Below are 16957 nucleotides of genomic sequence, written 5' to 3'. Positions count from 1 at the left end.
CAGTAAGGAAAATATGGTCCCAGTAGTTTAGTAAAAAGAGAGAGAGATTCAAAGCTCAGAACCAATAATGCTAGTTTATGTTAGTGATGATTAATGTATATTTTTCCACATCTTTGGAACTTTTTAAGCAAATTGGAAACTTTTTTTTTATAAGAAATAAAATTTCTTAAATTTTATAATAGTAAAAAAAATGTTGAACTGTAATACTTACGAATTTCTTTTAACCTTCAGATGCAGAATTTTTATTAAACATATTCTTCATACTTTTTTTCCATTATTTTGTATTAATTCAGGTCAAATTAAGTGAAAAATATTATGTTTAGATTTTTAATAGTTTATGGTTATGAAATAGGCATAAATAGGTAAAGAAAGGGACACACGTGCCCCTCGGTAAATATGGACCGATGACTAACTTCCAAACAAAAACTACTTGCAGTTATTTAGATCTTAGAGAAACAGTAATATATTATAAAATTTTTTTAATCTTACAAAATCGAAAGGTGATCAATTTTTGAACATAAACGAAAAAAAAATTAGGAAAACTTTTTTTTCCCCGATTTTTATATTTTAGTACAAATATAATTCCGATATTTTAAAAGATTCTTTTGGTAACTATTAAACTGTTTTTTAGAATTAAAAAATAGCAGAATATATTTCTACTAGTAATAAGAGCATCAGAAAAATATATATGTAAAAGGACTTCAGTGTCTCTTCTGCGCCAAAGAGTTAAATTATGAAATTTTAAATGATAAAAATTTCTTTTCAAAATTCGAATGCAATTGCTCGAATAGTTTATAAATGATCAAACTTAAAAAAAGTAAAATTTTTATTTCTCGAGGACTTCCGGTTTTATTTAAATTTTGTTATAGTGTATAAATTCAGTATTAGTGAAATGGAGTTTTTGTTTTAATTAGCCTAATATTTTTCATAACACAATTCCCACAAACTACTTAATTTCATTAAAATATATGAACTAAAAACAAAATTTGTTTGCTAGGGCTCATATCTGCCGTTGATAGCAAGTTTAAATCTGGGTCCAATCAAAAACATGTAAAGCAATAAGGTACTGTAATATTTGCTGTGACAGAAAATCCCTTCAGGAGAAAAACGAGGATTAATAACCTCAAATGCCAAATACATCAAAAGAACACACACATTGAGGAAATAAAGGCAGTTTTGAGTTGGTCAGAAATAAGGCCCAAATTTAGTGCAATAATATATACTATACATATAATATACAATAATGCAAAGTATACTGAAGTAACCAAAATTAGCACTCAAATAAAATTTTTGATAAAAAGTATAGTAGTACTTAAAATACAGTGGAACCTGTCTAAATTGACCACCCTCGGGACCAAGTCAAATGGTCACTATATAGAGGTGGTCACTTTACGAAGACTCTTTAAAAAGGACTCTTGAAATAAAACTAGTAGAAAATGGTCACCTTACTCAGGCGTTCACTTTACCCAGGTGGTCACTTTTACAGGTTCCGTATGTGTTTCTAAATTTAGCCTAACTATATTATATTTACATTGCTGATTTAAATAGTAGAATTTACAAAATTGGGTTAAAAAAATCTTTTTTTGGCACATTACAATATTTCAAACAATTTTTTTACAAAAACAGTTCATTGAGAGATAATTTAAATGTATTATTTTTGAGCATTACATGTCAATATCTTGCACACATAAAAAGTACTGATATTTATCATAAAAACATGGCTTAAAATTTGTTCAAATGATTAACTAATACTTAACAAGCATTCAAATATAATTGAAAAATGGCTTTGTTATTATAACTTGATACTTTTAGCTGGCTCATCACAAAATAATTTAATTCATCAATTCCAGTTTCGAAAAATAAAAGAAAAAAGCATTTTATATGTACTTAGGTCATGGTGCATGTTGAAGAAAATGTCCTAGTTACATCAATAGCAGTTAGTAATAAGTGCATGCTCTTTAATTAACATGTTAGTTGGTGAAAAAATAAATTATTTAAGACATAACTTTTACACACCGTAAAAATAGACAAAAGCTAGGAAAGTAAAATTAAACCAAAAATAATGCTGCATAAAATATTTACAAAAATCAAAGTAATAATACTTTTTAGTGTAGCATGAAAATAAATAGAAAAAAAAATTATGTATAAAATCTTTTTAGTAAGTATATCACTAAAAAAAGCTTAATGATTTTTGTTGCTTTTAATAAGTAATATTTTATTACAAGTGCACTTTTTTAAAAAAAATTCGTCCACATTAGAGTAAAAAGACATTTTGTTGCAACAAGCAAAACAAATATTTCAAAGTATTTCTTATATCATAGATATAGAAAAATCGTAAGGCAATGTAATATAAAAACTAAACTTTTATTTCAATAATTTTATGTTTATTGTTAATATTTTAACAAAATAAAAAATATGTTTCATTATTTACAAAAAGTTATCAATTCGCAAAATATTTTGCGTTTCAAAGTAGTTACTAGGAAATTTCAAGAGTACCATTAGAAGATTGAATTACTCAATATCTTGAATCAGCCAAATTTGAATAAAATAAAAGTTTGTTGTATTAAATTTAGAGCATCTTAAAAAATTTAATGAATTTTTTAAAAAAAAAAAAACATTAAATAATTTGTATATAAATTTAAGTATAAAAAGGAAAATAAAAGAGAATTAAATGAAGGATGAATGCTAAACGTTCCTAGGAAGAAATAGAAATGAAAATCATTTTAAAATGATGCATGAGTTTTGCAACATTTAAAATAACGAGTAAGATTTTAAAATATAAAGCATTTTGTATGAAGTAAAGCGACTTTTTATAAAATTCTTAATTTTTTTACCTTCCACTGTTCACATTCTACAAGATCAATAGATTTCAAATTTAACCATGTCAGTTTTTGCACCATATTTAAATATTTCAATGTTTATATACAATACATATCATGCACATACTAAATGTTGTCTAACTATGTAAAGAAGAAAAACTACACCATAGCAAGGGATCATAGTATTTCCAAATAAATTGTAAATAATGGATATTCAGTAATAATTTTTTATTAATAATAAGTACTCACATTACTATATAGAAATAGTAAACGTTATATAGAATAAACACATATTAACTCGTTACCTGTCTTAGTGCTATTTGCTTTTATTAACGCAAGCAAGGTGTAGGAAACAAAATTATACATCAAAAAGAAGGGTAAAAAAGGACTAAGCAGGAACATAAAAAAAGATACACAAAATATCACATTTCTTAATGCAGGGTTCCCACTTTATTTCAGAAAAAAAACAAATTCCTTGAATTTTCAAGGTATTTCAGAAAAATTTCAATGTAAATTCAGACCATATTTTATCTTATACAATGCATTTTTTCATCAGAAAACTTTGACTTTTGTGAGTAAAAAAATGGCATTGAATGTGGATGGAAGCATGGTAAAGTTTCACTAAAATGTGGAATTTTCACAGCAAATAACTGTAATAGATGTTAGAATTATTTATATTAAATCTCAATAACTGATTACTGTTACTGAAAATTCTGAGACTGGTTATTTTACAGGTATGATAAAGAAACTTTCCAGGTTTTGGCTTAAAAAAAAAAAACTTTCCTGGGTTACACTCTGCTTTTTAGAGTTATTCCCTTTCATTTCCAGGTCTTATCTGTTTTTTCTGACCCATGGGAGCCCTGTAAAGTAATGTAGAAACCAGGTAACGAGTTAAAGCAAGAAAAACATATCCAGAGACACAATACTGAGATTTTAAAATGAGAATAAAATGCGCATCATGAATAATTACAGAAACATATGATTGGTGGGCTCTAAACAACTATAATGCTAAAATATCACAAACAAAATGACAAGAATAATTGCTTTGTCGCAAAAACAAATGGGTTTGTCTTAAAATGATGCCTATACATTAATATAAGTCTTATTCATAGCTGACATACCCATTGTATTAAATACTAGATTAATATTACACAGAGCTTTTTTTGAGCAGTTCAAAGAGCAACAATAAAATTTTGCAGGTAAACCCATTGTATTAAAAATTAAATCAATATTACACAGAGCTTTTTTGAGCAGTTCAAAGAGCAACAATAAAATTTTGCAGCCAACCCATTGTAATAAAACTAGATTAATATTACACATAGCTTATTTGAGCAGTTCAAAGAACAATATAATTTTGCACTCAAATAGCAATTTAACCTGCCAGCATTAGCTACTAGATATAAGTTATCTTTGGAGACTTTTTTTTATAATCAAGTCATTTGGTGTTATTTATATTCCTTCATGCCTTTAATATCTTATTAATATTTCTATTTATTTCGGCTTATCATTATCATCAATAATAAAATTCTCTGATTATTTCAGGGTATTTAGGGAAGTTAATTAAGACCAGGTTTCAACTATTTCTTCGGGTAAACAAGATTATTTAATGATGTGAGGAACAAGACGTCACTGATTGTAGACAGGACATAAAATTTAACACCAATGTTGAAATAATTGCAATATATATTGAAATAATTTAAATCAAATCTCAATGACTACTTATTATTATCGTTCATTTCAACATCAGTCATTTTACAGGTTTGGGGAGAAAACTAGACTTTTTCTAAATTTTTCATACCAAAATCAACCTGTCTAACAGTTCCAGATTTTCTGAGTTCACCTTGCTTTACAAGAACATTGCTTAAATTTTTCATTGATTTACTATTCGCAAGACTATATTATTATCGCATTTACTATATTATTATCATTTTTAAAACTGAAAATACTTCATACAAAATTTATTTATTTTCATGGCAGAATAAAATACAAATGACACCTTCATGGTTACATAAAAAAATCTCCAAAGAAAATATAATGAGATTACCAATAAGTATCCAAGTATCGATTTACAATTCAGTGCTATGCTGTTCTTTTTTCTCTTCCAAAGGAATTTTACATTCATCCCCATTGTGGTCTGTTATTTCATAAATAGTGCCAAGTTCCATGGCTCCTCCAAATATAGTACGCCTTTTGACTTCAAATTTTTTTAACGAATGCCACCAGAGTGTAAGGTCTGGATATATAGTACGAACAGTAACAAGAACAGCCAATATGTTCTTTACCAGGAAGAGAGTAACATCATGATCGTAAAGATTCCACAAATACACCCTAATAGCAAAGTATGGGATGTTAACCAAACCCAGATGTAAAAACTTGTGGAGAAGCTTAAGACCCAGAGAGCGAGGTTGATTTCCAAATTCCGACAGACTCAGCTTGTATAGCGTCATCGTTGGAAGAATGAAATTAATGCAAGAAAGAATGAGTATGGCATTTTCCAGTGGGTAAGTTAACACAATTTTCGACTGTGTGGGGAAGAGTATGCCCAAAAATGTTACACTGTCAAAAATTTCAAAAACAGTTGAAGTTATCAAAAAGTGGATATAAGCTTGGCCATCAGAGTGGGGCTCAGCATTATTGTGGGTCTCTACTAGTAAGAGAAACACAACAGCGGATGATGCAATGATGATTTTGAGCAATTGAGTCCCAAATGCTGAGTCAACATCGAGAGATTGAGCAACATCTAGCTTAAACAACAAAACAACTTTTGATGTTAACAATGATGAATAAATAAACCACACAATATAAACAAGTGGGAGATAGCCTAAGTTAGATTTTTTGGGGGGAGGTATATTCTTTTTACCAGCAGCCTCTGCTTTCTTCTGTCTTTCCTGAAAATTGGAAAAAAATAAGCATTGAAAATTAAAATCAGATAAATAATACATGAAAATAGGAGTTTTTGAAAACAGTACTGGTCATGCCAACAGAACGGAGCAAGACTTTTTGGTCCTGTTGCCATTTCAATCCCGCTAACATTCCTTCTTTTGCCATTTAACTTTTTCTCTTTCAGATATTAAAATTTAAAAAATGTCATTTCTTTCTTTAAGTAGGGAATTATTTGAAAAGCGTTTCCAAATTGCGTTGCATGAAAGCAGTTAGTGCAGAAATACATCATTAGTTAATATTTATCATAATTACATAAATGATGAAATAAAAAAAAAAAAAAAAAAGGATAATTTCAATTGAGGATAATTTTCACAACTTGTTGGAAAATTTTGGGAAATACCTCATAAATATTCTTAATGATTTTGATGCTTAATTCCACACTTTAAATACTTAATAACCATAAAATTTTTGATTTTCTGTCATTGAAAATAATAAATAAAATAATTTATTAAGCTAAAAAAAGTTATATCTAGGGCCATCAAAACATAACAACTGCAATAAAAAAAAGGGATGAAATGCCTATCTGAAAATAAACGAATCAAATTAGTAAAGGGACTGAATTGGTAAGGGACCAAAATCGGCAGACTACGATAGAAGGAATTTATTCCTTTACTATAATAATAGGTTTAAATATTTAATGCATTAATAATACAATTAATAGGTTTAAATATTTATAAATATTTAAGCGTCTCTATCTGGTTTCATAATAACAATAATTTTCATAATAATAAATTCTTAAGTCATATGCATATGTTACCAAAAAATAATTCCAAATTTGTGGTTTTATTTTTCCTTTTAAATTAATTATTTACTTAAAAAAAAGTAGTTTAACAACACTTTTATTCTAACAGAGTTAAATAGCACTCTAGATAACACTGTTCAAACAAAAACTCTTCATACTTTTTAAAGAAATTTTATGACTAAAGTTAAAAATATTACAGCCAAAATAGGAATTTTAAACATTATAGGAAATGTCAAGGCGGCATGAATATATTAAACATTTTTTATAATTATATAACAAAACATATCACATGATAATAATTTTACAATGAAGGTTACTTTGTACATTAACATTACATTATCTTTTATTCTTGATGATTATTTTTAATTAAAAAATTTTTCCTTTATTTCTACACTCAGTAAAAATTATAAATTGTAAAAACAATTGAGATTTTATTTCAAAACTAGGGCAATTTGAAATGAAATAATGACGAGAAAAAAAATACTCAATAAAATTAAGTTTAAAGTAAATAACTCAAGACTAACAGGAGGCATTAATACAAGGTTCTTAATGAAATAAAGAGAACTTTTTAAAAGCTCACTCAAGGTAATTACAATTTTTACAAATGCGAATATGTTCTGCAATATGCCAAACTTCAAAGTCTGCTTAGTTCAATACAAGCAAGATTTTTTGAACAAAAGATCAGGTGCATGATTATTGATACTTTTACAATTGTAAAAATAAATTAACTTATCTGCAAGATAAAAAAAAAAAAAAAAAAAAAAAATACAGTTAAAAATAGAGTATTTTAAAATATGAAAATCTGTAGAGAAAAAATACATACCAAAATGTAAAATAGTTCATTTTTGGCTGAATCTAAGCAACATTTTTGATATGGGTAAAGTTCATAGTTAATGATATTTCTAAAATAGCAAATATGTACTAATTCTTCAGTAAGATGCCAAAAATAAAAATATTTTTTAAAACTATTAAGTCTATATGCCAAATAAAAAATTACGAGCAAAAAATGAAAAATAAACATCTTAAGGAGACTTTAAAAACAATTTAATGAATTTTTAACAACCTGTAACTGCAACTGATAAAAAAGAGTGACACTTGATGAGCAGGATTGGCAAGTTTTTGACAAATGACAGTTTTCAACCGTAATGTGATGTTGACAGCCCTTTTTGACATTGTTTTTAACATTTGCCAAAAAGTTGTTGGAATAGGAAATAATTATTGGCTATTATAAATATGAAGTAATTATCTAATATATATAATTCTCTTACGTGGCTCTAAAATTTTGGCTATATTTCTTTTCCGCCGGTGGCAACGTTTGCTTTGTTTTGTTTACGTTACTATTTCTCTTACACGGCGAATCGACCAATGATTGCCGCAAAAAATGTCACATGCCAAATCTAGCTGAGGTGGCTCAACATAGAGCGCTTTTAAAAACGGAAACTGAAATAACCAGAGAGCATCAGATGTGGCAATCTCATACTATTAAGCTAGGCAGAAGTGAGTAGTCTTTGTCGATAGATCTCTATTTTAGTATTTGTTGAAAGCGCTTTTTTTTCACGAATTTATATATTGCGAATTTATTTGACGATTTTTGATTTATATCACAAATTATACTACAGCACATTTCTAACAGGTTTAACGAATTACATGTCATTTATTTGAATTCAAATTTATTTTAATGACTTAGTATTTACTAAAAAGATGTGATTTTTTTTAAAAAAAAAGTTTTTATATGGATTTGAATGATTGTTTTGAATTCTTAGAATTTTGTGCATTTGCAATGTACCTAAGTTAGTAGTGAGCGAAGCGAACCATATAAGATTGCATAGCAATTTTCGGGAGTTGGCGAGCGTCAGCGAGCAGGGGGCGCAGCCCACTAGTAAATAAATAAAACATACTGTAAGTGATCAATTAATTATGTTCCTAAAATCAATTTGGCATCAAACTCCCTTTTTGTTTTGACAATTACTATCAAAAATTTATAATTTTGGTGTAGAAAATCAAAATCTACAATAAATATTTGATAATTATAAAAATATGTAAAATTTCAGTTTATTCAATCTTTTAATTACTTTGCTTACTGTAATTAAAAATATAAAAACTAAATTAAAAAAAAAACACTCAACAATCTTGTTCATTATGCGTAAATCAATTTTAATTTTACTCCCATTTTCACCCCTCCTTTTCCCGGATCATGCGTTAACAAAACACTAGTTTCAATACCATCTGTTCTCAATGTTTATTTTTCAGTTTTGGACGAAGAAGATCAAAATTTGAAAATATTCCTTCGATTAACAAGTTGCATGGATTTGAATGTAGACATACTTTTAACTGTGTGAAATATTTGGTCCTTTAAGGCCTTTCCACTAGACGTGTCGCACCAAGCACAAACTTGCAGGGTACCCGGTAATCATCTGCATTTTAATTATAATGTAAACATTGTGCATGATTTAAGTTATGTAGTTTGACTTTTAATAAAATAATATCACCAATGGCAGAAAAGAAACTTGCCGTCAGATTTTCGACATTTTTCGATAGGATTTTGATGTGCCATGTCAAAAATCATTTTCTGACATCAATACCCCAATTGTTCTGATGAGCAACTTCTGAACATGAGCAGGGACAGCTCATCATGTTCACAAGTTCAGTTTATAAGTGACTGAGTCAAAATTCCCTATTTAAGTAAATAAACATCACCAACTTACTTTTTTTTGATAAAATCTGTAAGAAATGACAGCTGCTGCCATAAAAGCTATGAGTATGAGGAAGTCCGCTAAAAACCAAAAGTACCAGGCCGCATTTCCACCGTTGTGTAGAATTAAATAGTAATCCAAAATACTTCCTTGGAGAACAATTATCAGCAACAACCCCAGGCAATCTGCAACATGTAACACAAGTCTATAACTGCATTTGGATGAGGGTTCCGTTTGGATCATGATGACCACTGAAAGTAAAAATAAATAAAATGTTTCAGTAAAAATAAATAAGAAAAAGCTACAATTAGTTAATACAGTTTTTATTTAAAAGGTTAAAAGATGGATCATATTAAACCAAATACCATGCAATGAGAATTATTTGATATGTTAACATGCTAGAATTATGATTCTACACAACTAGAAAAATCCTAATGGGTTTTGGAAGTGAATTCCACACTAAGGAGAACTTAACAAAAACTTAATGCATTTTTTTTCTCACGTTTTAAACTAGACATTGCATTAGAATTAACCGATGTGCAAATGTTTAAAATTTATCAATTTACAGATAGATCTGACTCTGAAATGGTGATATAAATTTTTTTTAAATTAATAAATTATATTCATAATTAATAAGTTGTGCCATTTTAAGTTATTAAAAGATAATAAAGTTTAATCAATTTATGTCATGTAACCTAATAACTAAGTAATTTATTAATTTTCAGTATTTTAACTAAGCAATATTTTTGAGCAATTATTAATTATAAGCAATGCCGATCAGTCTGTGTAGGGGCTAGGGAACTGCTCTTGCATCAGAAAGGTTCTGCGATCGAATCCCGGGCAAGGCATGGATGTTCTATCCTTCTCTGTACTATCTGTCCTTACTGTGGAAGCAACGTTGGCCCACCTAATATGGTGCCCCTGAAAGAGTGTCCAACAAATCTGGCCTTCAGGCACCTGTATGATCTAGGTTATTATCCAGGTGGGCATTGGGGAAAAAAAATTATAAGCAAAGGCCAGGGGTCGGCCAAGGCCGAATTTACTACCGTTTAACGGTACCTTCACATATTCAATTTTAGGAAAAACAGTAGTTTCACAAAATACTTTTTCTTAAAATTTTATTTTTGTATCCTTTAAGAAGCAATAAATCCATATTTTTGTGTTGATTTTTTAATATAATTTTTAATTTTTCTCAAATTATGTCTAAATTTTCACAAAATAGGTACCTTTCAGAAAAACCTAGACAGACCCCTGAAAGATATGAAAGAAATTATTGAAACCACTATTTCTTTGGATATAAACTCACAATAAATACAAAAAAAAGCTGAATTCTCTTTGAATTAATATAGAGTAACTGGACCCTCAAGATTCTTCTCTTAGGTGACACATGATCAAAAAGTTAATGAGGATCACTTCACATTGATAATAAAAAGAGGATACTTTTTAGTTAGCTGGGTGCAAATCCTATCAGCTGTTTATTGTTGTGACATTTTAGGATTATTTCTACAATTGAGCAACACAAATGGTAACAACACAAAATAACATTTTTAAGCATTCAAATTAATTTACTATTAATTTTTAGTACTTGTAGATACATAAAAATTAGTTTTTTAAAAAATGTTTGAGTAATACCATACCGTTTTAGTTTGTCAGGTTCAAAACTGTTATGTCCCTTTTACTTTTCTTTAAATGTAACTAAACTAACTGTTTAAATTGAAAATAATTTTAATTTATTTAGCTGTGAAAATTATGTCATATGTAATATCTATACAGTTATGGCTTATCTAATATACAGTTTTAATATTGCTTTAGAATAAAAATCTAACAGTTTAATGTTGTTCCAGAATTTTTTTCAACTCTGTTACCATAACTATTGTATGAGATTATTTTTGTTTTGTTGGCAAAAATGAGCCCATAACTCCCTGGATGTTCTATTTTTAGTTACCATAATTTTTTTGGCTATTTTTTTATATAGCCTTTCAATTGCTGATGATTTTAATATGATGTTATTAGGACAGGCAAATTTAAAAGTCAAATCATCACTTTTAATAACTCCCTTTGTAATGATTCAATTTTAAATTCACATTGCTTCTGACCACTTTTCTTGACAGTTATTTATTGTTTTTTTAGCCATTTACATGTAATATTTAAATATTAATACGATGTCATTACGACATGCATATTTTGAATTTGAGTTATAACTCCTTAAAAAGCTTTGAGAGAGAAAAATGCCAAGACTTTGTTTAAAAATCATAATTTTTTTCGGAACTTTCGTTATCTTTTTTTGAAATTTTTGACTTTTTCGCGACTTTTATGATTTTTGTTACTGGTTTTATCTCCTTATTATTTTTTTTATCAGATTGTTAAACTAATATTAAAATTTATAAATATATTTTAAGAAGTATAGCAATGATAGTGATGACTTCAAAATTTTATTTTATCAAACACATATTTTTATGAAATTTTTTCTTTGCTGCGTCAATCATTTCTGAAAATTTTCAATATCAAGAAAAGGGAAAAATAACATAGTTTTTAAATTCTAATAATTCAAATTAGCATACAAACTAATGTAACATATCTTCTACTTTCAGTTGTAGATGCCACTTATGCAACCACAAAAACATGTACAGTATATGGTTCATAGTAACTTTTATATTACAGTTTATAGTAACTTTTAGTAAAATAGCAGGGGTCTGTCCAGGCCAAACTTACTACCGTTTAGCGGTACCTTCACAAATTCCACTTTAGGAAAAACGGTAGTTTCACAAAATACTTCTTCTTAAAATTTTATTTTTGTGTCCCGTAAGAAATGATAAATCCATATTTTACCTTATTTTCTGATATAATTTTTAGTTTTTCACAAATCATGCCTAAATTTTCACAAATCATGCCTAAATTTTCACAAAATAGATATCTTTCAGAAAAATCTAGACAGACCCCTGAATAGTAATTAATAGAATGCAAATCATTATAGAAAACATAATTTTCAAAAAATTTAGGAATTTTATAAACAACCAATTACCAGGATTATAATACATAAACAATATTACACTAATAACTACAAATTTTAAATTAAAAAATTAAGTACAATATTTTCTGTTTGTAATTAATATGAAATAAGTTCGAGTATAATTTTTTAAAATGTTTATGTTTTTCAATTTTCCCAAAAAAATTTTCATAACAACTTTATTTTTTTTTGCAAGAGGATTACTAGTAGAGGATAGAATGTTCTAAAATCTACTGAAAAATATTAAGTAATCAAATCAAGTGGAACAAGTGCAATTTTTCTAAAGATTTAAATCTAAAATATAGATATAGAAGAACATATAGAGGTTTGAGTGCAAATGGTTAAGAGTTATACTCATCAACATCAAATGGATCCTTTTCTGCGATGTTTTTACTTAGTTTCTCATGGTCACTGCCCAAAGTTCATGGCGATTATATTAAAAAGGAGGAAGGAGATGGAAATATTCTCCTTTTATTTAACACATAATTATGATTTTAAGAATGTATTCAATGAAGCAATCAAATATGCATATTTTTTTTCCCACATGAATAACTATTAAGCAATGTAAATAATACTTGACTTTGAAACAACATTCTTAAATAGTAGAGTGCGAAATTTTAGATCTTAAAATTAATTTTTTTTATTCATCTCTTCCATTTATCCAATTTTGACAGAACTCCTTTTTTTCTAAATTAAGTTTTAAAGACAATATATATGTATACAGTGCCCGCCGCTAATAAAATCACCGGATAATAAAATCAGCTGCTTTATAAAATCAAATCGGCAAGAACCGAATCGTTACAATATTAATACATGTTAAAAACATCCTTTAATAAAATCAATGCCACCGCTTTTTAAAATCAAAATTTTGACTACATAATAAATCAAAGGTGCACTATTTCAGCTTTTTTTGTTCTTATTTATAAAATTTTATTTTTTCGAAGTTTAAAGATTTTTTTAGAAGAAGCAGCAGTTACTCACAAACCTGTGAAACAGGTGTGGTTAGTACTTTCCTGCTATATATATATATAGTGTAAGAGTTAAGGAAAAATGTGGGTGGTAAGCGGCGAGTTCATAGAAATCAATTTATCAATGTTAATTCCTAGACTTGAATGAAGTTTGGAGAAACCTATCTCACTCAACAGGGGGTCGAATTCTTATCTTACTTTTTATTGAATGAACCATAGAAGGGAGAGAAGTTTCTTTTGTTATCTATCTTAACAGAGAACATGAATAGATTTCCAAAAACTGTCTGTGCACATGTTCCATATTATTTAAGCCCTTTGTGTAAATTATAGTTAGAGCACATATCATTTTTAAGTTTGTTTGGTGTTAAATTTTCTCAGCATGCCGAAAAGTAAGGTTTTTAGTCTTAAAGATAAATTCGAAGTGTCGCAAAACTATGATAAGCTTCCTAAATGTAGTCAACGTGAAGCTTCAATGGAGATGGAGATGGGGCTCATAACTGTTTCGAAGAAATGATCAGCAATAAATAAAATGGACGAGAATTTTTCACGTTACGTAGCTGTTGACGATAACCTGCAGACATCAGGAGAAAAATCTGACTCTAAAATTGTTACAGACATCAAAAACTTCAAAGTTATTTCCCATCAAGAAATGGAGGAATCAGACTCAGAAGATGAAACAAACTCATCAGTGCCATCTTCAATGGAAGTCAGAAAAGCACTTAATGTATAGCGGCAAGCTTTAGAACAAAGAGGAGGAATATCGAAAACTATAAAAACTTCTATAAACTCTCAAATGATGTTGAAAAGTTAATTTTAAATACTGCAACTCAAGCAACCATTGATCGGTTTTTTGCAAAACTTTTGTAAATTTAATCTTATGTAGGGTTTCACTTTATTAAAATAATTAAATTAGTTAAAATAAAGCATTAATGTGGTCATTATTTCAGCTTTAAAGTGTGTGCATTTTGGATATATCGTAAAATTTGTTTTTTTCCTTCAAATGTTGAATCGTCTCTTAATAAAATCAGCTGCTTAATAAAATCAAAAGAGCATAAAACGAAAGTGATTTTAATAAACGGCGGGCACTGTATATATATATATATATATATATATACACACAGGGGTCTGTCTAGGTTTTTCTGAGAGGTACCTATTTTGTGAAAATTTAGACATAGTTTAGACATTGAAAATAAAAAATTATATTAAAAAATCAACACAAAAATATGGATTTATATTTTCTTAGGGGATACAAAAATAACATTTTATGAAAAAGTATTTTGTGAAACTACCGTTTTCCCTAAAGTTGAATTTGTGAAGGCACTGCTAAACGGTAGTAAATTTGGTCTGGACAGACCCCTGATATATACATATATATATTTATATATATATATTTATATATATATATTTATATATATATATTTATATATATATATTTATATATATATATTTATATATATATATTTATATATATATATATATTTATATATATATGTAACATTATAAAACCAATCAAAACTGGTTTAAGCTTAAAGTAAACAATGCAAATACATAAACGCTTATGAATTAAGAATGCTTTACTGGCAATTATGCATATTATGATGGATTTTCCAAATTCATCTCAATTATTAATAATTGACAATCAAAATTTTAGAGAAATAAATGAGAGTCAAATTTTGTTCACATAAATTTTTAACATATTTTAACAGAAAAAGAACTTAGAGTTAAAGAATTTAAAATTTCTTCACATTAATCATTCGTTTTTGTAATTAAATATAAGTTAATCGTAACTTTCATACATATTTTGGATAAATTATCATAAGTCCTTTGTGAAAATTTACCACCTTTCTTAGATCATCTAATAACAAATGTAATTGCTAATACAAAATAGTGTAGATAAAAATAAAATTGTAATTTTACAAATTACTTCAAACATTTCATAAAAGTAATAGCAATATAAAAACACCATTCCTTATTTTCATCTGACAAAATGAATACATATTTAAATGAACAAATAGCGTAAGAAACAAGTAGACATACATAAAGATCGAACAATTTCAACTAATGAATCATTAAGAATTAGAGTCTGGAGAACAATGCAAACTTGTAGTAGTCGAAAATCATAACAAAAAAGTAAACAAATCTGTGTTTGTCCATTGAGTTACAGTTGCGATCGCAAGCTATAAAGAATTCAATTGTTTATTTTTTAAGGACGAGATAGCCACGAAACTGAATCCAAACAGTACATAATGTTCAGGAACCGTTCTCGTTGTATTAAAAAGATTCGTGGCCGTAACTGAGAATCTGATCAATAAAATTTTCCTGCACCTCAGATTCGCATCAGCAATTTTTTTAAATATTTTTATTTTTAGTGTAGTGAGATTGGCTTTCAAACGGTTTTGCGTTTCTTTCAAAATCTGATTAATTTGATTTGTTCATTTACGTCGCACTAGAGCTGCACAATGGGCTATTGGTGACGGTCTGGGAAACATCACTGAGGATGATCCGAAGACATGCCATCACAATTTTGATCCTCTGCAGAGGGGATGGCACCCCCGCTTCGGTAGCCCGACGACCTGCACTTGAAGTCGAGCACTTTACGGTAGAACAGTTTAACGATGACCAATACCGCACACCCTCGGTCCCTACGCAGACTGATCTAAGTGGTCACCCACCCGCACATTGACCGCAGTCAGTGATGCTTGACTTCGGTGATCTGCTGGGAACCGTGTCTTAACGATCAGTCCATTGCGGGACTGATCGTTAAGACTGATCGTCACTTCAAAATCTGAAGGGAGCCGATAAAGAATTAATAAAGCTACTAATCAATTTATCACTTGGTTTTACTGTGCTAATATTGAAATAGTAGGAAAAAAATTTCATTAAAATTTCAAGGATGACAAACTGTTATTCACGGAGCTGCTAAAAAAATAAAATAAGCTAAAAAAATAAATTAGACTCGGTTTCATTCTTACATTTATAAAATTTTGAAATTACATAAACTTAAGGAACCAATGGTTTAAAATCAATAAAGACTTACTGCAGAACATGTTTTTGACGTAAAATTATGTTTTTGCTTCTAATGACACTTGGAAAACAGTTCACCAGCCAATGGCTTTGCGAATAGAGGGTAAAAGGAGCACCTTTCGTTTGGCAAGAGAGCACCGCCAGTGGAAAAGTGTGATTTAGTACAAGACCCCGGTAAGATGGCAGCACTATTCCTATAAGATACTCTCTTAACCTTACTCTTAAAATTTCGACATAGCTAAAGGGGAAGGAAATTTTATCCGGATCCTTATACCCATGGTACTGCTTGCTTATCGACTGACCTCAGGATTTTCGAGCACGTATGTATTCGGTGGGTCTTAGCGACTTTGAGGATCAAACCTCAGTCACGATTTTTCAATCCAGTGGCGTTAACGACCCGCTTTCTTGTTTGGCATTTTCTGATGTAAAATAAAAATTTGATTGTTGATTTTTTTTTTAGTTTAGGTAACAAATTTAAAAAAATAAATAAAAGCTTGCATTACAATTGCGACCATTTACAACTAAGAGGAAAACCTCTGAAAAAAGAGAGCGAATCGTTAAAATTCGCTAGATTGTAAATCAGGACAATCTGAGCCGAAGTCCAATGCTATTTATTACCACTGATCTACTACGACCCGAAAATCATAGTTTCGGTTTTCACACCAAAATAATCTGCAATTTTCGCAGACTTCAAGGTTTTTATGTAGTACAAAACACTTAAAAAAAAAAAAAAAGTGAAAAAAAATTTAAATTCAATTTAA

At 28.5% G+C, this 16957-nt stretch overlaps 1 protein-coding gene across 1 annotated transcript; it reads right to left on the bottom strand.

The window, feature by feature from the left end:
- Positions 1–3714: 3714 nt before the first annotated feature.
- Positions 3715–15353, bottom strand: LOC107449644 (uncharacterized). The gene is made up of 3 exons (XM_016065234.4): positions 15210–15353; positions 9210–9448; positions 3715–5707 (listed from the first exon to the last, which is right to left on the bottom strand). The coding sequence occupies exons 2-3, from the start codon at positions 9438–9440 to the stop codon at positions 4886–4888; spliced, it is 1053 nt and encodes a 350-aa protein (XP_015920720.1). The 5' UTR covers positions 9441–9448; positions 15210–15353; the 3' UTR covers positions 3715–4885.
- Positions 15354–16957: the final 1604 nt, after the last annotated feature.

The sequence above is a fragment of the Parasteatoda tepidariorum genome, chromosome 1 (assembly GCF_982258835.1).
Source record: "Parasteatoda tepidariorum strain Cologne lab strain chromosome 1, Ptep-v5.0, whole genome shotgun sequence".
Lineage (NCBI taxonomy): Eukaryota > Metazoa > Arthropoda > Arachnida > Araneae > Theridiidae > Parasteatoda > Parasteatoda tepidariorum.
This window is presented reverse-complemented; position numbering and strand designations above follow the sequence as displayed.